General features: G+C 41.2%; 1 protein-coding gene across 1 annotated transcript in view; it reads right to left on the minus strand.

Annotated features, from left to right (window-relative positions):
- The window catches only part of GPT2 (glutamic--pyruvic transaminase 2), a 29,579-nt gene extending 5,453 nt beyond the window's left edge, over positions 1 to 24,126 (minus strand). The window contains exons 1-9 of the mRNA XM_057401110.1: positions 23,468 to 24,126; positions 11,006 to 11,095; positions 8,860 to 8,968; positions 6,505 to 6,638; positions 4,264 to 4,507; positions 3,112 to 3,191; positions 2,384 to 2,520; positions 1,520 to 1,694; positions 569 to 724 (exon numbers count right to left, since the gene is read on the minus strand). Coding sequence (XP_057257093.1) covers positions 569 to 724; positions 1,520 to 1,694; positions 2,384 to 2,520; positions 3,112 to 3,191; positions 4,264 to 4,507; positions 6,505 to 6,638; positions 8,860 to 8,968; positions 11,006 to 11,095; positions 23,468 to 23,800 — 1,458 coding nt within the window. The 5' untranslated portion in view covers positions 23,801 to 24,126. The remainder of the gene's footprint in view (positions 1 to 568; positions 725 to 1,519; positions 1,695 to 2,383; positions 2,521 to 3,111; positions 3,192 to 4,263; positions 4,508 to 6,504; positions 6,639 to 8,859; positions 8,969 to 11,005; positions 11,096 to 23,467) is intronic.
- Between the last annotated feature and the right edge of the window lie 936 nt (positions 24,127 to 25,062).

Genomic DNA, 25,062 nt, shown 5'->3' on the forward strand with positions numbered 1-25,062 from the left:
ACCAGCTCTATTTATTCTCAGCTATGCTGATAAATTTCCTTTTAAAAAATGAATATTAGATGTTAGAAAATACAGCTCTAATTAGGATCAAAAAGACTTGTCTTTCAGTAATGTAGCTTACTGGGCCAAATGCATAAAGGTAAAAATAGTAAGGAAGCCTCCCTCCCTCTTTCCCATGCTTCCTGGATTGGGCTTGTTTTACAGCATCAGTAGTACACTGCCATTCACAATCCCCATTCCACATTCTGGCCTACCTAACCAACGTACAGGCAGCAGCTTGGACTTTGCACAGGTCCAGCTATTTTCCCACCCTATGACTTAATCTATTAACACTAACATCCTCCATCAACATTTTCAACCTGGAAACCTTACCACTGTAATGAAATGCTCCATTTTGTTTTCCTCTCTTAAGATAAAGGTCATGCTATATTTAAGATAATACATAGTCAATAAAGTGCTGCTTTGGAGCTACATGACTTTATCCCTGGAATAAAAAAGTCATCATTAGCAGTGGCAGGCACAAATATTTGAAGGTTAAAACGGATTTGGGTAAAAATGACTGACTGACCTTAGCTTCCTCAATGGCTTTGGAAGGAATAAAGATTCTTGGGAAAGCATACATAGCTCCTTGAAGTGGATTGCAGTGCATTCCTGGTATCTTGTTAAACATGTCTTCTGTTAGTTTGGCTTTTTTGGCAAGATTGTTCAAAACAGACTCCTTCTCCTGTTTAAAAGGAACGTGTTCAGTTTGATGTATTTGAAGTGGCAATAAAACCATCAGAAGAACCTATGATGCTAAGAAGCCTCCCTGAATTAAGCACTTTAAGGGCTTTGCAGAGCTATTAGAGTAAATCACATTCCTAATTCCAGTCATACTCTTTGAGACATCAATGCAAAATGCATTAGCAGGATACAACTACAAAGCATTGCAGACAGCCAATAGCCTGCAGAAGGCTCTATCTGCATGCCCTCTTCTTACATTCTTCCTTCAGAGCATCCACTCTTGGCTATTTTTAGAAACCACATTAGCTGAACCTCTGATCTGATGCAATACTGTAATTTCTTAAGGCAGATTCAGTTTCATTTTTACAAGGAGAAACTCTATTTATAATTTAATATAGAATGCCATGTTGTTCAGCTTTTAGAGGCACTGGATATCCAACAAGGCTGATTTAGAACTTTATTTGAACTTGCATTCCTGTTTAGATTTTAGTAAAAACAAACCTTACTTAGTAATTCCTATGTCTTGCTAAACACAGGAGAGAAGTTAAGCAAGAAAGCTGATCTGATAATGCCTTCTTAGGTTTTTTTGGCTTCTAAACAAAGGAACTGTAACAGGAATAAAAAATACTTGGAAAGGTAGTCACACCGGGTTAATTTAAAATACCCTGCAGAGTTCTGTAAACTAGTGTTATTACAGGATTGTTGGAGAAGAAACAAAAGGAGAATGGTCTCTGTGCAAATTGTGAGTTCACAGTACTTAGATTTAGGAAATGCACAAAAGAACGTTATTGCTGACCTTTATGAACTGTGAGTAAGATTCTTCTCCCGGTATTGGAGGATTCACTACAACATCCATTGCTGCTTGTCCTGAGACTGGAGGGCAAAGGCGAACAGAAAGCAGCTTAACAAGCTGTCCTTTAATTTCTGGGTGCAAGTTAAGGACCTCCATGTAACCTCCTCTGTAGCCACACCTGTGATTAAAGTGAACAGAAAAGTTTAGTTAACCTCGAGTGTAAAAGTACTGGAAAAGCAATTAAAGTGACTGCAGAAGTGGAAAGACAATTAATGAGGATCTTAAAATCTGTAACACATAGATTGTTGAAACAGCTGCTATACTGATGTTTTAAGATGAAATTAAATGCTATATCATTAAGCTTTGGTATCCCGTCCAGAGAAGAAGGTGTACATGCAGCTTCCCCATTAGGCAAGTTAACAACATGGACTATTCACTCTTAAGAACAAGAGCACATGGCTGTAGCAGCATTCGTTTAATCAGAAAATTCTTTTTCTTCCATCTCTTCCTCCTCAGAACAACCAAATCCGAGCATTTGTAATATTAAACATCCCAGTCATTCTTGAGCTATTCCTTTGACTGTTGGAGACCATATTTTCCTTTATCACACGTCCAGTTTAGGACTGTAGGATTTCACCTTTGTGGAACTGAGGCATTAGGTATCTGAAATAAATACACTTATTTTTTGGTACTTTGAAAACCACTGAGCTAATCCATTACTTTGTGCTTTAAATGCTTGCCTTCCTTTTCTTAATTGTTTTTAGTTAAAATTATAATAGAAGGTGATTACCTTCAGGCCACTAACATGAATGGCTGTCCAACCATATTAATGAGGAAAATGAAATAAAAAAAAAAAAGCAGACTTACTCGCCCATGTATCCCTTAGAGGTGGAGTGAAAAGAGGCCAGCTCAACATTGTTATAGTACTCGGGTCCCATCTCATAGAGAATCTTTTTGAAAGAATGAAACTGGCATCCTTCAGAGTACACATTGTCCTGGTAAACCTGAACAGTCAGAAGACATTAATGTGCTCTGTTCCCCCAACTAAAGATAAAATATGACCTTTTAGAGAGCCAGGTCTGAAGAAAACAGTAGTAACACTCAAAACTTAAACCCATTAAAAGACACAAGGTTCTTGTGTCTTTTTTGTTTAATAATAGTTAATTATTTGTTTATAATTATTATTAATTATTAATTATTGATAGTTACTGTATGATGCATTTTATCTTATGTGGCCATACTTAACAGTTTAGTCTTTGGAAGGATAGCGAGTGTCTGTGTATAACTTAACCTTTTCTTGTATTTTTTAATTGATTTTCCTTCTGTTTCTTTCATTTGAAGTAGTCTGAGTATCACATATGTTTTTAGGTCAGTTCCAGCAAAGTTCCTCCTTGTGTGTCCTTGCTTATGTCCCCTGCTCTTTCTAGTTCAAATCCAGATCAAGACACCTCTCATATTAATCCTCTGATATTAAGAATATTGCATGTTGTTCATGGCTTAAAATAATAATAGACAATCTGTTCCTTGTACCAATATCACACATGGAAAAAAATTACTCTTAGCTATGCATTAGGGAGAACAGAATATCCCATTACCTCATCAGCCAGAAGAAAAAGTTTCTCTTCCCAGGCAAAGTGTATCACATCTTCAGTGGTCTTTCTGTTTTGCACCTGTCCTATGGTTTGATTTTTAAAGCAAGAAGAAAGTTAGTGGAGCATTTATATGTACACAAATCTTTTCACCAAGACCTAGTTAAACTATTAGCTTTGCAGTAAGACATCCCTCTTTCTCAGGAAAGTGCTATTGAATTTTATAATTCAATTTAGTAAGTGTGAAATTAAAGAAAATTTTTGGAGGATTTATGGTTCAAGCTAACTTAGTCTATCTCAAGCAAAGGAAGTGTGAGATACAGTAATTTAACTTACTAAGAGTATAGAATCATAGAATAGAATCATAGAATAGTTAGGGTTGGAAAGGAACTTAAGACCATCAAGTTCCAAACCCCCTGCCATGGGCAGGGACACCTCACACTAAACCATGCCACCCAAGGCTCTCTCCAACCTGTCCTTGAGCACTGCCAGGGATGGAGCATTCACAGCTTCCTTGGGCAACCCATTCCAGTACTTCACCACCCTAACAGTTAAGAATTTCTTCATTACATCCAATCTAAACTTCCCCTATTTAAGTTTTAACCCATTACGCCTTGTCCTGTCACTGCCCTAATGAATAGTCCATCCCCAGCATGTACTCCATATGTAACTGATCAGTTGAAATACTCACATGCATGATGGTTAAGTGGGAGCTAGTTTCTCACTAATCAACCTCAGCTACTCAAAAAACTAAATTATTTTGAGTGCAACAGTGGTTGCCACAGAGTTCAGAGTGTTTAGTCATGTTCAGTCATTGCCTTTCAGTAGCAAGAGGCTACAGGCCATGTCAGAGACAAGATCTTTGATAAAGACCAGAAGGACCAAGTGATTCCACAAGTCTGCAGAAGTTTACTGGAAGCAGTGGCTTCAAATGGTATCCAGTGAAGTGAGCCTGCTCCCCTGTCTTCCCAAATCCCTGGAGTTCCATGACACTGAAGTAAGTAACACATGCTGTCCTACTTAAACCACTGATCTCTAGAATTCAATGTTATATATTTAATAGGTTTTCAGAATTTGCCTGTGATTTCAAATGAATGGAAGAAGGAAAAACCCCAAAACAGTGTTAAAACCCATCCATTAACAAAGATTGCTACAGACCTGTGGGGTTTCCGGGGTTGATGATGCAGAGGACTTTCGGATTGCAGTATGCCTTAGCTTCCTTCAGGGAACGGCGAAGTTCATTCACATCTAGTGCCCAGCAATTTTCTTCATCCAAATAGTAGTTCACCTGGATAGCATCTAGATCAGATATGGCTGCTGAATATAAGGGATACTGTGGTATAGGGATCATCACCCCTGTTCGGGATTTTCCATCTCCTGAGACCAGGATCTTTAAAATGGTCTGGGGAAAAAGTAGGAATTTAGAAAAAAGAAGAAGAAAGAAAAACTCACACACCAGAATTAATAGTATACGCTAAAATAAGCTACTGATCTTCCTTCTTAAAAAGTCTGGAGTTAAGGCATCCAGAAGCATACAGTCATCTTCTTGTATCAAAAGGCATTGATTTATTTCAAGCTAAGTTACTGACTGAGGGAGGATGGTCTAATTCAGCTCAATAGAATTCTTCTGAATGTCATGGCTTCTAAAGATCGTGTCAGATCAATTGCAAGATTTAGGAATAAGCTTAAGGGAATAAGCCAGAAGGAATATAAGGATCATGATTCTTCTAGTGTCCCCAGTTGTAAGCAAACTACAACAGACTCAGCTAGTTCTTGCTTGTTGCTTTCCACTTACCTCACCAACCTCACATGGCCAATGACTAAACCCAAAAATTAGAACTAGGGCCTGTGGAGGTTCTCCATTGGAACAGAGACATACAGAGATTAGCAGCAATTGTGTCCAGGTGGGAACAAAACTACAAACTCACATTATAGTTTCATTTTCAAGTAACTGAAGAGACATCTTGGGATGGAAAACCAATATATTGTATGTAGTTTATGTTCAGAAGATACAGCTAGAAATGCCTGTGCTGAAGTCAGTCCATAGGATTTGTCTGTGCCCATCAATTGTGTGTCTGTGTAGGCTTTTTACATGTGAATTAGATAAAAGAGTGCATATGCTACAGGAATGGAGAGATTTCTTGCCTTTATAATGAAGGGAGAACTCTGAAGTACAGGTGCAATCAAAACAGGCATCCTTATCAATAGGTAATTGACAGTGTAAAACCAAAAATACCTCTTCAGATATAATAGCAGTATCCTTGAACTTTCTTGCTGGTTCTAGAATGAAATCTGCCTTTCTGTGCCCCTTATCACATACTAACTTAGCTGCTAAGCTAATGATTTATAATCAGCATAATTTTGCACCCACCACTAGTTTAAAAATATCAATTATCCAAAACGTATAATCAAGACAAAGCGCAAATTTAAAAACGCTTTAACACCCTCTGTCCCCAAAGTTATGAAACAATATATGTTTTATCCTTGGAAGTGCCAAATAATGAGACTCATTGTACTGCTGACTTTTCATCGCTGGTGAAATCAAGTAAGCATGGTACAGATTTGACATGGTATGCTGCTATTCCTGACAAGCCACCAGGTTAAAGCTTGGCATCAAAAACTCTGGAAAGCCAATTCACTAGAGCAACTGGAGAACTGCTTGTATCAGAACACTGTCATTCTTAACCCTGCCACTAGATGTCATTTTTAATAAAACAACAAAACCCGAACTTTACAATCTATAAGAGGTTGCCTTAATATAAGCAAAGAACTGCCGGTTGTTCTGTGTAACGTGCCTGTCTGTGAAAAGGAAAATTTAATAGAGACAGTTATTCCTGTCTTAATTGAGGACAAGCTCTGGACCTTGCTTAAAGCCAAAACCTCATGCTTTTTTTCCAAACAAGCTGGCTACTGAAGAGATTTTGGGGATTTTCACTGACATTTATCTGCACTAGCAGAGTTTACTAGAAAAAAGAGCTGCTGGGCTTCTCACTTCATTCTCTTCACTCACTTCTCTCTTCATTCCCACTTCTCTCTGCTACAGTCTTAGACCTTCTAATCTTCAGTGCTTACGTATATTAACCACTGAGGACACCATTGTTTAGTCTGAATGGCCCGAATCTCTCAAATTTATATTTAGGTCCCTATGCAGTTTATACAACTTTTACAAAAGATATAAGTTAATGTATATTAAAATACTTTGTTTCCATGTGCCTGTTTCTCAGCTGGCATCTTAAAGCCACATAATGTGATGTATCACATATCCACGTAGTGTGACTGCAGTACCTGTTAGACCAAACTCACTGGAGCTGTGAGACCAGATGTTCAGCAGAGACCTGTATTTCCAAAGGTAGCTGATAAATCACACCAAGAAGAGACAGGTTTAATTTTAACACTTACAGTAATACCATCACTTGCCCCAGTGGTAAGATATATGTTATCTGGATCTGCAGGAACCCCTCCATCTCTTCTTTCAATATATGAAGCAACATCTTCACGGATACAATTTATGCCTGGAGTGGCAGTGTAAGATCCTGTGAAAAATGAGATGAGAATTGCACAGAATGAACAATCAGATACTCTGTTTCCTAGCAAAACTCCTGAGCTTATATTGTATGAACTATTTTGTATGTATGAGGGCTTTGGACCTCAAGGATTGTTTTGTTTTGTCTTTTGGGGGGGGTCTTATTTTGTGGTTTTTTGGGGGTTGTTTTTTTTTTTTCAAGGAGTAGGAAACGGAGTTGGTTTGTTCACAGAACAAAAAAGTTCATTTGAAATTAGACAAATATTATCATTATTACTAAAATACAAACAAAATAAACTAGACTGGTAAAAACCAGGGTTTAAAGGCTACTCTGCAAACTGGGACAGCAGTACCATTTTGACTAACTCCCTGCTGTTTTCTTTATGTTGAAAACCACTGCAGAATATCAACCAACACCTATTTAACTAATGGGAGGAAGGCAAAGAGGTAGCATGTGAAGGAGAACGTCCTTTGGACTGACCTTAGCACAAATCGATGACAAAAATAAAATTTATATGTGCACTATGAAAATAATGCAATACCATTTTCTCCCACAGTCTGAAACTCCAAAAATCTTAAACTGCTTCTCTCTCCCCCCCCCCCCCCAGCCTCTCCCACAAGTGCTTTTGAGTTACTTGTATCAGAAATGTTTAGGATCACCCCAATCTATAGGCCTTGTGCAGTTTACAGAGCACAACTAGTAATCTTAAATAAAGCAAGAAGTTAGATGCCTGTGTACATCATTGCTGAGTGTGTGCAATAAAGCGTAAAAATAAGCCTAAGCCAAGGTGAAGAATGGATTCAAGCTATGAAGCTTACAGCTGATGAAAAACAAAGTGACAAGTGTACATCTAATTTAGAAGACTGTCATGAAGCTGTAGAATCTTCTGTACTCACTGGGTGGAGTGGAATAATTTTGCCTGACTTAAATTTTATCGCTCAGTTATATGCTAGTAGTCTGCCGAATAATACTTCTGTGAAAGCATAATTCATCAAGACAAAGAACCATGGGACAAAATGGTAATTAAGGGCACAAAGTTCCCTGATGTCCTAAACATTTACTTTTACGGGACTAAGAGTTATATTGGGTATATGCATGGGTCTCTGACCACGGCTAGGAGCTGCTGTTAAAGCAGAACAAACCTAAGCTGTCATTCTGTCTTGTGCTCCATTAAGCATTGAGTCCCATGATTCAGTGAGGATATACAGAAGACCTGAACTCAGTTTTCAGGTCTTGTACTCTTAATTGTATTCAACTGATAGCTTTGATCAGAACCCAACTGTCTGCACTGTAGAATGTAAATAAATAAACCCAACCCAAAAAAATGCATGTGCACATATTAGATATATTTACGAGAGGGGCAAATTTGTCAACTGTCTGGAAAGACATGACAGTTATCCTACATGAAAAGTAACTGTTGTCAAAGAAATCCCAGAGTATTGATTGAACACAACAGCTGTTGAGGACATATCTGAGCCGTCATACGTAGGCTGGGAGTAGCAAGACGCAATACTACAAGTAGAGTTTTGCCAAATGAAAGTTCACTGGTATTGAGGTTATTTAGTTCATATCCAGAGGTCAAGACATTCATATTAACTCTGCAGCGAAGACATTTAAGGAGGCCAATATAGGTGTGGGAACAACGCTTCAAATAGCTTGCGCGTATCTAGTGAAGCCACTTTTCTGTTGGATGGTTTTTGAAAATAAAGTTTTATTAGAACACAACACATCAAGCTACATGGTAGGATCAGGTTTTGTCCTTTGCTTTTTCCCAAGAAAGCAAATATCTCCTTCTCAGCCATGAAGAGAACAGTAGTAAGATGTCAGGCTAACAAGACAGTGATAGGTGTCACCTCCATTCAACTGCACATCCACTTGCCTCAGACTACGTGTTTATGGAGTGCTGTACAGAGGCTGATAAGCAACTGAGATCAAGAGAAGGGGCTGATGCATGATACTAGAGACAGGGAGGGTGGAGAGAAGACATAAAGCAATACAGAGACCAGTAAGATCTACAGTGGTTTTAGTTTTCAAAAATTTGCGCTGTTAGTCACTGCTTATCTATCAGTAAGCCACACCATGAACTCTCCCCCTATCATTTTGTTCTAGACTACTCCCATTTGACTTGTAATCCTATAAAATATGATTAAGAAATTTCAGCACTGCAGATACTGAAACTACCTTGTTGATTCTAATACCAACAGGAACAACTAAAACTTAAGAGGCTTACCTAAGCTGTTTCCTCCACAACCCTGCAAGATCCGTCTGGCTCTCTTTTTGGCATCTTCTGGAAAACTTGGGCTGTCCAACAGGTTTGGGTATGTACACAGTGCTACTACCTAAAGTGCCAAGAAAATGTAAATTGGCCACTTCTCAATGGTTATTTTAAGTTGGTAATACTAATGTTAACCTTCCTTGGAGATGAAAATCACAAATCCTAGCTAATTTAAAACAAAGGTTATTGATGAAGAGTTTGCAGTTATTTTGTTAAAGATAGTGCTTACAGAACTGAAGAAATCTTATTGGGTTCCAAGTTCTGTTCATAAGAAGTTATAGAATTATTAACTATTAGTATTATGAACAGTGAAGACTGGAGTCCAGGTGAGCTATGCATAGCTCAAATACATTAAAACACAGCTGATTACTCATGTTATCTCTAAACAGCGCTATCCTCCACTCTTCGTGAATTACTAGCCTGTTTTATTGACATGAAACTGTCATGGTATAAGCCCAGCCTGCAGCTCAGAACCACGCAGCTGCTCACTCACTCCCCCTTTCTTCCCCTGGCTCCTGGAGGGATGGGGAAGAGAAGCAAAATAATGGAAGTCCTATGGGTTGAGCAGTAAGAACAGTCCAGTAACTAAGGTATAATACAGAATCACTACTGCTACCACCAATAATAATGATTATAAGGGGAATAATGAGGGGAGGGAATAGAATTACTCACCACCTGCTGAACAATACCCAGCCCGACCTGAGCAGCGATCAGAGCCTTCCAGGTAATTCCCCCCAGTTCTACATCCTGGGCACGATGCGCTGTGGTACAGAATACCCCTTTGGCTAGTTTGGATCAGGTGTCCTGCCTCTGCTTCCTCCTAGCTTCCCCTCCTCCCTGGCAGAGCATGAGACTCAGAAAGTCCTTGGTCAGAGTAAACATTACTGAGCAACAACTAAAACCATTGGTGTTATCAGCGCTGTTCTCAGGCTAAAGTCAAAAACCAGCTCTGCACCAGCTACTAAGAAAAATGACTGCTACTGCTGAACCCAGGACAGAAACCACGAGTTTAAAATGGAGCAGAACTGAGAAATACGATTGAGTTTTGAAGCCCCAGTTGCATGTTCTAATAATCCTTCCCAAAAATAACTTATAGTTATTACTATATTGGATTTCTGTGAAATAATTAAAAAATAAGGGGTGATATAGAACATAGTCAAAGTAGATACATGACCTAGCAGAATTAAGTTTATGAAGGAATGTAAGACACAAAGAACCTGTATCTACAGATCTGAGATCAGCTGAATTTGTTCCAGGCTCTCTCTCATTTTTATGCTTACATGGTGTAAGACAGATAGGCTGTTGTTATCTTGTGGGACAGTGACTGAAGAATTAATTCACACAATCATGGAAAGGAAGAATTTCCCATTTACACATTACTTTATTTAATAACACTGGATCTGAATAATTTGTAAGAAGCTCTGGTCTTCCTAGTTTGCTGACAATTTTGCTGTATAGCTCAATTTTATAATCTCATCACCTGGACTCCCAGTTTGATAGGGCTTCAGTTTCTCTTAGAACTCTGAATTTACATTATTATAGACTGGATTTTACATGTGTGTCTAAGGGATGTTCAGTAAATAGCGTAAGACTAGTTTTAAACCTTGCTTGTGTTTTAGGAATAATACACAAAGGTGAGTTTTATTGTAGTCTTTCCTATATGTTAACCAAACAGAGGTAAAATGTGCAAAATCAGCAACAGTACAACTAGTTGCACCCACTTGTGTGCAGCTCTTAAACTGTCAGATGAAGAAAAAGCATTTGCTTTTTACTTTGAAGATAATCACTTTCTTTTTTGAAGTAAATGCATTATTGATAATGAATGCACAGACTGATAACATAGGAAAAGTGGCAGAAGAATGTATGGTTGGGGAATAATATGAAATGTAAGGAAAGATACTGTGTTGAAAGAGGACACTCAGCAAGCAAGGTATAGGACTTCAGCTCAGAAATCAAAACATCTAATTCTTTACAAAAGAACTATGTTAAGTCTAAGTGCATGTAGGGAATCCTTTATGTTCACACACACACCAGACAGATTTTAAGGCATTCCTGGTAATCTAATAAAAAATCAAAAATAATTATTTTATAATATCCTTACCTGACGGAGGAAGGTGATTGGCCTCTGTCCCATTGCATGTGCATCTCCAATGTTGGCTTTAATTACCTCAGTAAAAGGTTTTTTGATTCCCTAAAAAGAGATCATTCCCAGTGCATTGTTAGGGATGACGTAGAGGATAAGGAATTCCTCTTTTTTGGTATCTGTCATATGACTGTAACTAAAGAGTGCCTAATCCCAGAACAAATAGAGTGCTTAATGTAAAGCTTAACACATTTTTTATACAATGTTGCTGTATGTTTTACAGAAAAAAATGCTCACCTTTAGGGCTTTCTAGAGTACAACCAGTAATGCTACTGCTTGTTTTCTGTTTAGATTAGATATTATGTGATGACCCCATTTTTCCATACATACATATTTTACAAAATATATCATAGTGAGGCCCTATAAGAAAAACAGCAGAAGTGCTAAATAATCACCATGAATACTTAAAAGCTGCTTAATCTCTGAAATCTGAATAGACAGCTATTTGTGCTATGAAGGACTGGATACATCATGAAAATAGAGGAAAAACAGCTGATGACAGTTGATCAGCTATCAGTGCTCTTTAAAAAGCAAAATTAAGGGGAAAAAAGACAAGGAACTGACTGGTAGGAAAAAACCAAACACACCACTGATTTAAAGAAAAAAGATTAACTGAAAGGAAAAGCCAATATTACAAGATGAATAAAGGAGACAGGCAAAAACAAATGTATAGCTTTTCTAATATATATTTAAGTATGAGTGATAGGAGAAAGGCCTTCTAACAGTAACAGATTTTTCATGTGGACTAATGAACTGCAGAACTAGACTGATTCATTTTCTGTACACAACTACCTATAACATCCTGCTCTGGCTGTGGACTCAACTCACAAAGCCTTTTTCTGGCCTTTATATTTACAGCAAGTTATTGGATTTGGATATAGAACATGTGGCTTGCAAGCCTTAACTAATTTTTGCTTTTCTACCATGGCTTATGTGTTAAGACTTCTATGACAGATCAGAACCCAGATGTGCAAAGGTAACAATCACCAAAATATTAATAGCCACTAAGGATGCAAATTCCCAGGTATATCAAGATTTGGGCATGTACAGCTGTGTAATGTGGCTGAGAGGTTATGAGATAATGTGAATCAAATCCTCACTAAAGATCCAGTCCATCATTTAACTGATAGCATTTAGGTTTTTTCTTTTGAAATTAAATAGGTAGTTAGAAATGGCATTATGACAAGACAGCTGACTCAAAAAGGTGATTTTTACTTTGAAAGGGACAGAAGCACCCATCTGTTAGCCTGACCCGGTCTCAAGGGTGGTGTGTTGCCTACCAGGAGCACGGATCAGGGATGTTGCAGAGAGGCTGCCTGCTCTAGTAAGTCCCACAGACTATTACCCACTTTTGGTGATACATGTAGGTGCTAGACATATAGATAGTAGCAGCCTGGGGAACATAAAGAAGGACTACAGAGCCCTGGGAGAGGTGGTTAGGGCCTCTGGAGCTGACTGATTGCCTTTTCATCAGTTCTCCAGGATACAGGGGAGTACCCTAAAAAGGCTAGGAGGGTTGGCCAGGTTAATAAATAGTTAAAAGGGTGGTGTCATAGTCAGGGGTTTGGGTGTCTTGAACATGGGACCCAAGTTTGTAGGCCAGGTCTACTGGGGGCTGGTGGAGCTGCTGCTGAAGAAGGGAAAGAGCAGTTTTGGTAGAAGGCTTGCCAGACTGGTCAAGGATACTTTAAACTAGATGTGTTGTGGGAGGGGGGCATCATTCCATCCCAACACACCCACTCAGATGCCAGCACCTATAATAAATGCTTGGAGCAATGTAGATATTCCAGCCGCTCCAGCCAATGAGCTGGCTTCATTTGGAGCTTGGCTCAGATGCCTCTATACAAACACCTGCAGCATGGGAACAAATAAGAGGAATTAGAGGTGTGTGCACGTCTACAGGGGTGTGATATAATAGGCATCACAGAAACATGGTGGGATGGCTCCTATGACTGGAGTGTTGGAATGGAAGGTTACTGGCTCTTCAGAAAAGAGAGGCCCGGAAGGTGGGGAGGGGGAGTTGCCCTTTAAGTTAGGGACTGGCTGGAGAGTATGGAACTCTGTCTGGGGACAGGTGAGCAGTCAACAGAGAGTTTGTGGGTCAGGGCTAAAGGGAAAATAGCGATGGGAGACATTACTGTGGGGATCTGTTATAGACCGCCTGATCAAGAAGAACCTGTGGTTGAAGCGCTCTACAGACACATAGGAGCAGCCTCATGCTCACAGGCCCTTGTTCTCATGGGGGACTTCAACCACCCTGACATCTGTCGGAAGGACTGTACGGCCCAGCGCAAGCAATCCAGGAGGTTCCTCGATTGTGTGGAAGACAACTTCCTTCTGCAAGTAATAGAGGAGCCGACAAGGAGAGGTGCCATGCTTGCCCTCGTGCTCACCAGCAGGGAAGGGCTCGTTGGAAATGTGATGCTCCAGGGCAGCCTTGGATGCAGCAATCACGAGATGGTTGAATTTGAGACCCTCAGGACAGTGAGAAGAGCGTGCAGCAAGCTCACTGCCCTGGACTTCAAAAGAGCAGACTTTGGCCTCTTCCGGAACCTGCTTAGTAAGGTTCCATGGGATATAGCCCTAGAGGGCAGGGGTGACCAAGACTGTTGGTTGATATTCAAGGATCACCTGCTACAAGCCTAGGAGTGTTGTGTCCCAACTAGAAGGAAGTGCAGCAGGAGGGCCAGGAAACCTCCTTGGATGGATAAGGAGCTGCTGAGGAAACTTCAAAGGAAGAAAGAGGTTTATAAAAGGTGGAAACAAGGACAGGTGGCCTGGGAAGAGTACAGGGATGTTGTCCGGGAAGCTAGGGACCAGGTTAGGAAAGCTAAGGCCCAGTTAGAATTAAACTTTGCTAGGGATGTGAAAGGTAACAGGAAGGGATTCTAAGGTACGTAGCAAATAAAAAACAGACTAGGGACAGCGTAGGCCCCCTCAGGAAGCTCTCAGGAGAACTAGCTACACAGGATTTGGAGAAGGCTGAGGTTCTGAAGGACTTCTTTGCCATGGTCTTCACTGGCAAATGCTCTGACCGCACCACCCAATCTTCAGAGGTAGATGCAAGGACTATGAGAATGAAGACGTCACCTATTGTGTGCAGTTCTGGTGTCCTCAACATAAAAAGGACATGCAACTGTTGGAACAAGTCCAGAGGGTGGCCACAAGGATGATCAAGGGACTGGAAGCACCTCCCGTATGAAGATAGGCTGAGAAAGTTGGGGCTGTTCAGTTAGGAGAAGAGAAGTCTGCGTGGAGACCTCATAGCAGCCTTCCAGTATCTGAAGGGAGCCTATAGGGATGGTGGGGAGGGACTCTTCATTAGGGACTGCAGAGACAGGACAAGGGGTAATGGGTTGAAACTTAAACAGGGGAAGTTTAGATTGGATATAAGGAGGAAGTGGTGAAGCACTGGAATGGGTTGCCCAGGGAGGCTGTGAACGCTCCATCCCTGGCAGTGTTCAAGGCCAGGTTGGACAGAGCCTTGGGTGACATGGTTTAGTGTGAGGTGTCCCTGCCCATGGCAGGGGGGTTGGAACTAGATGATCTTAGGGTCCTTTCCAACCCTAACTATTCTATGATTCTATAGGCTTAAATTTAGCAGGAATTGAAAAAAAAAAACAAAAACAAACCCATGTCAACATTCACTTACAATAACTGAGAATGAGACAGAGACTCCATCATGTCATTTGCTTTTATGTTTGCTGATCTGAGTGCTTAAAGAAGAGTTGTATTTCAATCTTAAATAATGAAATTAGAACAGGGATGCCAGATAAAGATTACAGGTATCTGAAGCTGAAGTTCAGTAATTTTTGAGCAAAGCAAGCAGCTAGAAATAGGTTCTTTTCAAACTATACTACTGGGGTCTACTGATACCCCAACTTCGTTTCATTTTAATTCAAAAATAAGCAGGAAAAGATAGATAACTGTAAAAGGAGAACAAATTCAATTTGCTGAAAGTTAAGAAAAATTCCCACAGCTTGTGTTTGCATTTGGTCCTTCTTATTGCAAACAGAATCAGTCTCACTAGATTTGCATAGCAAAACAAATTTAGTAAATTGTAAGGGATACTTTCTTTGCCTTAAATTAGGCAGTCTAAAAAAATACAGCAGTTCTCAGCAATAGATGAAATAGAAATACCTCATTTTACCAAATTAAAACCAGAACAAACCTCTCACAACATAGATAGATTATGCTAGGCAAATAAGATGCGTTTTGCACACAAATAAATACTATTGAGATCTGCAATAAAAAATAGCTGCTTTTTTGGTTAGTGAAATGCTGAAAGGTACCCCGCTTTTCATACGCACCTGTTGAGTTTTTATAGTGGTATAGCCTTTACAACAAGGAAGCAGACCTTTCACAGCTGATTGACATGGATACCATGCAGATCTCTGCTAGTGCATAACTTGGGTTTATGCTATCATGCCTTTGGGCATCTACTGCAGGTATATAGTCAGCACTTACTGCATAAACCCCACACTACCTTTGCTACTAAAATCATTGATCTGGAGAAAATAACAACATACATACTAGTTATCTTACTGTAAAATCTTGGTTGAGAAGGAGCAATGAGGTTTTCTGTGCTATACACACTGCTCCTACATACCCGCTTAAAGGCCTGTGGTCCTCTTGACTAACTTGTATTTCTTGGTCTCAGCTACAAGAGGTAAGGCCTTTTTTGTCTTTCAAAACAGAGATATGTTTTTAAATAACTGGGGCCTTTGCCTTCCCTGATATGCATTAATATCAGTAATTGTTTAGAACTGTTTTCACAGGATTCACTATATCCCCTTCTTAGTGAAACCTAGAAAAAAATGGTTCTGACTGCTTAGTTTTTCTCTCACGTTCTTCTCTTACTTGATTCCCAGTGTTTCTCTGGAAAAGAATATCAGCAGTTGTACAGATTTATGTTTGATTCCTCCAGAATAAAAAATTCCATCTTAGTCTTTCAGAAAGAAGGAACAGGAAACAATAAAAGGCAAGAACAAGTGTTGAAAGTTAATGAGTCAAAGTTTCAAAGCAAATCAGAAGCTGGCATCAAGGGAAGTCTAGATGTGCCTATGACTTCGCAGATGAGTTCAAGGTGGAATTCACTCAAATCCTTAAAACAGAGTGGCATTAGTCAATGGTTGCTTGTGTCAGTGTTTTTCCTGCGGTGATGGCATTAGTGTGCACAAGTATCCAAGGGAAGATTAACATCAAATACTTTTTGGAAGATGTGTGAAAGGAGGAAGCATGAATATAATGTTGATAACCTCAAGTTGTAGAACAGTTGGAAACGTACTTCAACAGGACATAGTTTGTTAGGGCAAGATTTATTTCACTGTAGAACTCTAAGCAGTCTTTGACCATGTCAGTGACATGCCTGTGCCAAGACAATTTATATCCCTGACAAGCCAAGGAACATACAGGGGGACAGAAACTAGTCCATTAAATTGTTTTGCTTTCTTCTAGTGATAGAGAGCTGCCCTACATTCTCCCCCATACATTCACTCACATATGCTGCCTCTTACATTCTCTCTCTCTATAGAGTTTGACCAGACTTTCAAGGTGTGTTGTTGAGGCAGTCTGACTGGATTGTAACTGCTCTCTGTCAGCAGGCAGAGATTTGAAAAACTGAAGCTTGCAGAACAAGAGCTCTAATAACAAACTTGGGAGCAGTAAGTACCAGATTGATATTCATGTCTGCTGAAGAGGGTATGAATCACATGAAGGAGAAAAAACAATCCCCAGCCCTTCAAAAAAAAAAAAAAAAAAAAAAAAAAAAAAAAAAAAAAAAAAAAAAAAAAAAAAAAAAAAAAAAAAAAAAAAAAAAAAAAAAAAAAAAAAAAAAAAAAAAAAAACACTGCTACAACTTTCTGCCTTTCGTGGCACCTCATACTGTCCTAACATTATTCATCCTCATCTTGGGAATGAAGCCAATCTGCTGCCATTCTTTTTAAATTTTAAGTGAAGGGACTAATTGTAATAGCCATTTTAACTGCTGAAAAAGCCATCTTGCACATTTAAATTCAGTTGTAAAGTAGAAAATACAAAAATGCTTTTGTTTTTTTGGTTTGTTTTTTTTCAGTTGCTGTCTTCTTGATAATGAAAGGATTTTAATTGAATACAGGATTCTTCCCAGATTTGGAATAAGTTCTTTGGAGATCAGTTTCTTCAGCAGTTAGTTCTGTCACTCTCCTCAGAGGAAATGCAGTCTTTTAAAGAGACATGATGAAAAGCCTGTGAAACCTGAAGCAGGTCAGACAGGATTATTTAACAACTGTGTCAATGTTCTAACTATCGCAGAAAGCTGGGAGAAGGGATTTTCATATGTGAACCAGAATTCATTGGTGCAAAGTCAACACAAACGTTACGTAGATAACCAGGTTTAGGGAAGCTTACCCTAGACATCCCCACAGCCTCAACAAACCCATCAGGCCCAGAGTACCATAGGAAGTGATGAGCTGTCTCTCAAGGAGAAAGTCACCAGAAAGTCTGCAGAGAGGCTTGAGTGATTTGGATTTGATAATGACAATAGGAAAGAACTGAAAATTCTGAAAAAAATCTAAAAGAAAACTGGAGGAGGCCATAAAAATGTGGGGTGCTTTTAATCCCAGAAGAGCAACACGGTATTTCAGCTATTTCTAAAGTTCAGAATTCGTTCACTCTTGGCTGCTTCTCGTTTCATTTTCATTGCCATTGTTTTGTGACTCATTTTAATGGTTATGAGGCAATAACATCACACTATGAAACACTGTGCTATTTCCTTAGCACAAGCTGAGTCTGTTATGCTGTGACTTGCACGAACAAGCTGTATAATAAGAGTGCCGGCAAAACTGTAGTTGAGATCTACACTGTAGTAGCCAAGTTGCTTGCTTTTTTTGTGCCCCCTTTATTAAAGGGCCAAGAAAGCACTACCCAGAGGCTCTGAACTAATGGGAGCTTGAAGGCCTGAATTAGCATTCCGATCTTTTTATTAAAACAGCTCACAGCAGAAAAAATAAACCTGACCTGCTCACCGCAGAGTAAGGCTTTGAGTTTGTGTTACGCATGTGTAATTCAAGCTGACATGAGCTGTTGCTGGAATGAAGGAGAAAGCACATGCTGGATTTTGACTTGAAATGGCAGTGATGACTTGCAGGCCCTCTAATATCAAATGAGAAAATCAGTAGAGCTGACAATTAATTGGCAGATATGATTCAGAGAATTTGAAACAAGACTCAAGTCCTCAAGTTACTTCTGCTTTCTACAGTGTTAAAAGTGCATTTACGTTTAAAGTTTTGCCTATATGAATAGAGCTCTTGATTTTAATGTGACTGCAAATGTCAGCATTAAAATAATGATCATTAGAAGGAGATTAGACAGTAGGACCCCCTTAAATTGAAAACCTATGGGAAAAGGGCTGTTTTGGAATAGATTCTGTTACTGTATTCAACACGAAAAAATAAGTATCTGGATCTTGTGGACTGTGTGCTTTTGAACATATGATTTTGGCAACTGTACTCTTATAACTGATTTTCCTCATCTTCATCTGCAGTAGTTTCACCCTGCTAAAAAATGTGGGGTTTACTACAGATTCTCTTCCATAAGCAACATGTGCAGGCCACTGAGGAACAACAATTCTGTCTTAATGAGGTCATAGCTCTTGCCTGGAAGATATTTTCTCAGCGTGCGTGCAGGCACGTTTTCAAGGCAGGAAATTATGCTATAGCAATTTAAACTTTACTGGGTGTACCAGTCAATCTTGTATCTTTTTCTTGGCCTGTCAAATTATATTTCTGCATGTTATGCTCTAAACTGTGTTTTATCTTTCCACAACTCTCAGGGACATGGTCCTCATATTTACAATGAAGTCTGGATTCTAAGTCAGATTTTTTTCTATTCAGTTTAAAAGCCTGAAGAATTAGTAAAAACCAAAGTTAAAAAAAAAAAATAAAAAAAAAAAAAACAAACAAAAACCAGTCTACAGTCGTTTACCCAAAACACTTTTGCAAAAGCTGCTAGAGCTACATAAGTAAAAGGGACTTGGGTAGTTTTATTATCTAAACAGAAATGTAGGGAGTGAACCAGTGACTTTAAGAGTAAACATGCAATAGGAATCTCTTTGCAATAGTAACGCAAATTAAAAACACGATCACAGGAGATGAGTGTACAGCAAAGTAAGTCAGACTAGAGTGGCTGTTCAGCAAAAAAAAAAAAAAGGGCTTCAGTGTGTAGAGACACCATAACTGGGCAGGAAAGGCACCTAAATTCAGACTCTGTGGTGGAATATTCTAACAACCTGTGCTGATCTGAAGGAACTCTCTAGATGCTACCAGTGTATCTCTGCATACATTCCACCCCTCTACCCCTTTCTGCCCTATATCTTTGCTTCAGTAACTTTAGTTTTGAACAGGGACCTAATGTTATGTGACTTACACTAAGCCAGGCAAAGCTTCCAACATTACATGAGCTGACTTGTAGATCCAGAGGTGCTGTTTAATATGCACATGCCTTGCAAGCATGTGTAAGCCAACTTAACCTGGCATAGAACTTGACATTATGTAAAAGCTAAGCAGGAAATGGGGACAAAAGGAAAGTATAAGTGAAGAGAGATGTCAGAGTAACAGATAAGAAAGGACTTTACATAGTAAGTCACTTAAAATTAGCATGAATGCAAAAGTAACAAATCAGGCATGTGTGCTGCCCATGTAAAGACAAAGCTACCTTGTTATCACTGATGAAGTAAAAAGAAATGCTCTGTCCAAAGGTGACTTTCTTGCACTGAATTCATGTTCAGGCTAAAATTTCTAATCTGAAATGTAATTAAAGTCAATACTTGAATTGGTGGCCATCTATTAGCAAGTCTAAAACAAAGGGGTAAAAAACAAAACAAAAGAAAACACCATCATTTAAGTTCTATTGAGAATATAATTATTTATTAAGATACGCCTGTGCTCTAGCTTACTTTAAAAAGTTCCTAGAAACAGCAAGGAAAATATCTCCATATGTTCTCTATCACCTTAGTAAACCAGAATCAGCTGATTATTACTATTAGCAAAGAGAAAATCAAGTTTTCACGTTTGAAAGATTAATGCAATTTCAAAATTGTAACAAAAATATTCAGAGAAGTGATTCAATGAACATTTCCAGCTGGAAAGACTTAATGTAGATCAAAACCTTCATTTTCCACCTACATGAATACAGGTTAGAGGCCAACAAAACTCATGAGGTCCAAGTACAGCATGCCTCATCTGTACTCCTGAGCAATTAATCGTACTCTTCTTTAATAGAGTACTCAAATTTGTCACCTACATTGCCTTAATCCTGAGCTCATTATTCAAAATCAGTGCTTCAATTTTATTTACTTTTTTAAGGAACTATCCCTTCAATTGCCTAGTCAGCAACTTCTCAAGTAACATTTTAGCCCTTATTCTCTGTGCACTGTGGAGTTAGAGCTCCTTTTGTAATCATATGCAGGTAATATAGGAAAGAAGCAAGTCCCAGATAGAATAACAGAGGAACTGCTATGTAGAATCCAAGACAGCAGAACCAAACTCAAAGATGAAAGTTTACACTGTGCAAACAGCTTTAAGTAACTTATATAGCCTGCATGACAAGCTGTTGTAAGTTACACATGAATTACATCTAATTGAATTGAACCAAGTTTAAACAGGAAGCGCCTTTAATGTATCCAGTTAGACAATGTCTGCATTTCAGATGCCTTTAGTTTGGGAACAAATGATCCAAAGGCACCTAGGCAGAACAGGACAAATGCAGATTTACCATCATTGTTTCACCTCTCCCAGCTCTTGCTACCAGCAGTCATGGCAGTGGAGTCCATGCTCTCATGCCTGAGATCTCCTTCCCCATCATATGTAGTAGAATTGCTATGGGGCATCAGTTTTGCTGTCAGTAAAGAGTAATCATGGATCTAAAGATGCTGTGCAGCACCACTCTTCTCTGACAACCACTTCAGCCTCTTTATCAGGCAGTGTCAGTTCTGCTGGCAGTGACTGATGTAACTCTATGAGCTTAAGGTTGAGAGGGAAGAAATAAAGTAGTTGCCCAGTTTCAGTTAAAAGTAATCAAATAAGTGGTACTTACTTACCTGTGATCACACAGATGTCAGGTTTAGACCAAAATATGGACATTTAGACAATCTACAATATTTCAGTTATAAGGAACCCAGGTACTCCTCAAGGCTGTTTACCAGGTTGATTAAACATTAGGAGTAACAATATATCAGAAAGACAAAGGGGAATGACTAACTTGAGCAGTGTGGAAGAAAATAAAGTCTTCAAGCTGCTTCATTAAGTTCATTAGTGTTCTCTACAGATCCATCATAACTTTCACAGCAGTACTCTCCTCCTTCCCTGCCAGCCAGGAAGGTTTTTGCCAAGCATAATCATATGTCTGCGTGCTGGTAGCCATTGATAATGGCTACCAGCCATTATCTACTCTGGAAAATGCACCCACTAGGGAACCTAGTTGTATAAAGACAATGACACCTTTATAAACAAATTTTACAGCAAAAATCAAACGTTATGAAATGAAAACTCCATCACCACTTCGAAGTTTTTAAGCAGAATTCTAAAAAAGCTGGTTCTAATAATTACTAAGGTAGACATCGGATAATGGCTACCATTATCCGATGAGAATGGTTCACAAAATAACAACTTTTAAATGGAAAATGCCAGGTAGGCGAGCACAAAACTGCCACAATCATCTTTTAGTAAAGTAACTGCCAATGACTTGTTCTTGCAATTGTTAAAAAGTGCACAGAAGCTTATTTATTGTCTTTGCAGTGACTCAGCTGGTAACTGAAGTAAACAGGGAAGTCGGGAGGAACTAGTGGAGATCGTATTATATTTGTTTTGTCAAGTACTATTTCTTGCCCGGTGGGGTTAACTTGAAATCAAATATACTCAGCAAGAACATGGGAGGATTTCATACTCTGGAAAATGCACCCACTAGGGAACCTAGTTGTATAAAGACAATGACACCTTTATAAACAAATTTTACAGCAAAAACCAAACGTTATGAAATGAAAACTCCATCACCACTTCGAAGTTTTTAAGCAGAATTCTAAAAAAGCTGGTTCTAATAATTACTAAGGTAGACATAAGTAACTGATGTATGTAATATGCAGTGAGGTGACAACATGTTTCACCTTCTAAACCAAGAGGAACCAAGTAGCACAAAGACCAAAGAATTAAAATAAACTCTTGATAGCATTGCTATGGCACTGCTTTTGCTTAAAGCAATGAAAATGATCTTGCAGTAGCAAGGCCTTCTGAAACAGTGAAGGCAGGGAATAATATTTGCAACCATAAAAAAATCAGCTTGACAAAAGCTTTGTTCAAACCAAAATCCAGTGAGTTCTTGCGCTGCCAGGTTAGGCAACAGTATTGACAGCACAAGCCCAAAGCTATGCGTGCATTGCTAAGGTCTGGGTTTCTCCAATGCTGGCGTAAAGAATAGGAAAAAAACCCGAAGAACAAAATACAAGCATTGACCGATTTGCTTTATTTAGTACTTTCTGGCCCAGACCCTCAGGAGTATCTTGTGTCAGGCTTTATTGCCTGATACAGCACTAATTACCTACAACTTTGGGCTGTGTTTGCGCTCCACAGGCTTGTCCCCATAGTACCTCAACTCCTGCAGTGAAGAAAACACCAGCACAGTATTGGTGGTCTCCACAGAAAGCACTAGCCTCCCAGGTCTGGAAAACCCAGAGAGGTGTTGAATGTGCCAGAGGAGCCCAGGAAGAGCTGGGCCCACTTCACGCATTCCAAGCCCGCCAGTATAGCCCCAGTGAAGGCAGCATCTCTGAAATGCTCTTGAATGTTTTAAAGGCTCTGTCATAGAATCACAGAATCAACCAGGTTGGGAAAAACCTTTAAGATCAAGTCCAACGGTGCTCCAAGCACTGCCAAGGCCACCACTAAACCCTATCACTGAGGGCCTCGTCTACACGGTTTTTGAACACCTCCAGGGATGGAAGCTTGCCAGTCACTCTCTTGTATAACTCTCTTGTGGACGTGGGACTGTTCTGACCAAAAGGTCAGAGTAGCTGAAGAAACGTAAACATTGCGTTGTGGGGGAGTTTGCCTGATGCAGCTCGTGACACCGGATCTACAGCAACCGAAGGGCGGCTTTCTTTGCTTTGGGCTTCTCTTCCCTCCAACCCCCCACCCCCGAGTGTCCCGCAGGGGAGGGCACGGGGCCTGCCTGGGGAGGGTCGGAGGCCGGCACAAGGCACCTCACCGCCGTCCCCCGCGGCCTTTGCGGGCCCTGTCGGGTGTCAACGACCCCGCCGAGCCCCCCGGCGCCCCAATCAGATGCAGCGGCGACCAAGCGCTGGGGGCGGGGCCCACGCGGGCGGCGGCGCGTTGGCTGCGGGAAAGGGCGGGTGTGGGGCAGGGCGACCTACCCCGCCCGGCCCCGCCTCACCTTCCGCAGCTCCTTCTCGATCTCGCCGGCTTTCAGGACGATGGGCCCTCGCACCGCGTACTCCAGTGCCTTCACCAGCGGGTTCATGGACTCCAGCGTCAGTATCTTCTCCCTGCTCGCCTTCTCATTGATCTTCACCGCAGAGGCCTTGGCAGCGCTGCTCCAGCGCACCGTCTCCTCCCGCGCCGGCCGCGGGAGCCGGGGACCCCGCGGGGGCCGGTCCGCCGCCAGCGAAGTGGCGCATCGCAGCGCCGTGTTTTTCCCACCGCTCCCCGGGTTCCAGCAGCCTAGGCTTGCCGCCGCTTGCTTAGCAGCCAGCATAAACCGATGCATAGCCCTTCGGGTAGCTCCCCACGCGCGGTTGAGGATGCCGGTGCCCCTGATCGGTGCGATCTGTAATCGGGGCAGGCGAGGAAAGCGGTCAGAGCAACGCGAGGAGCCGGCACAGTCACGCCAACACGCTCGATCTCCCCATGTTCAGATCCCACAAACGTGATCGCAAGAGAGACAGCCGATTCCGCAGTGCTGCGGTGCCGCCGCGGTAACCGCAGATCCAGCTATTGCATCAGCTCCGGGCTGCAGACCCCAGCGCCCGAGCTACCGCTGCGGCTGGGACCCGCCTTACACCGTGGTCCCTGGGCACGCCGAGGCGCCGGCTCCCAGCGCCGCGCTGCCCGGCGGGCTTTGTAGTCCCGGCGGCCCCGCGCTGCGCCTGCCCACGGCGTCAGGTGATGGGCGGGGAACGGCCGCGCCCGTAGCCCTCCCGCCGCGTCCCCGCGCGCTCCCGGCGCTGGAGGAGCCCGGGAGGGGGAGAGCCCGGGGCGTTCCGGACTGGAGCGTATCGCGGCCTCTGTGCTGCTGGCGCCGCCCGCCTGGCACCGGGCTCTGCCTTTCTCTGGGTTCGGTTTGCTGCCCCGCACTTTGAGATGGCCGCGTTGCCCCAGGGATGCTCGCGTTCCTCAGCGGCAGCGGCGGGGCCGCGCAGGGTCGTCTGTAGCTGGGAGTGAGCCGGGGCCGAGCAAGCACCCGCGTCCCTCGGATGTCACCATGCCAGAGGAGCGCGTCCTCTCCATCCTCTCTCCCGCAGAAACAACCCGCTCCTCTCTCACGGTTCCCTCGTCGTTTCCGGATGATGAAAATGTTTTTACCTCTCGGGTTAAGCCCACGTTTCATAGCAAATGCTTGGAGATGTGCCATCAAACGAAAAAGCAGTAGAAGTCAGGATACAGGAGGGTAAAGGCTCTCTCTTTGCAGCTCCGGGATAGGGGGAGGCCCATCTGCCTGTCCTGGGTGCCCAGAAGACACTCCTTATTTGTGCTCAGTGGGTGGAAAAAGGGATCATTCACTCAGGAATATTCCTGTGACCTCATGTTACCTCCCTGAGCAAGAGCGTGGGCTGTAAATCGTATTTATTTATGAACTGTTTTTGTAGAACCGTCTTTCTTTTTACTCTCTCCTCATACTTGGTGAATATAGAAAACTAGCTTCCTATTTTAGGTACCTAAATTAGATGGTTTGAGACTTGGGTTCTGTTCTGTGTGGTTTGGTATCTCCCTTTGTTGATGAAGAGAAAGCAAGCTGGTTTTGCCATGTTT

This window comes from Pezoporus wallicus, unplaced genomic scaffold (assembly GCF_028554395.1).
Source record: "Pezoporus wallicus isolate ANWC-B61680 ecotype Strahan unplaced genomic scaffold, APGP_CSIRO_Pwel_v1 contig_13541, whole genome shotgun sequence".
Lineage (NCBI taxonomy): Eukaryota > Metazoa > Chordata > Aves > Psittaciformes > Psittacidae > Pezoporus > Pezoporus wallicus.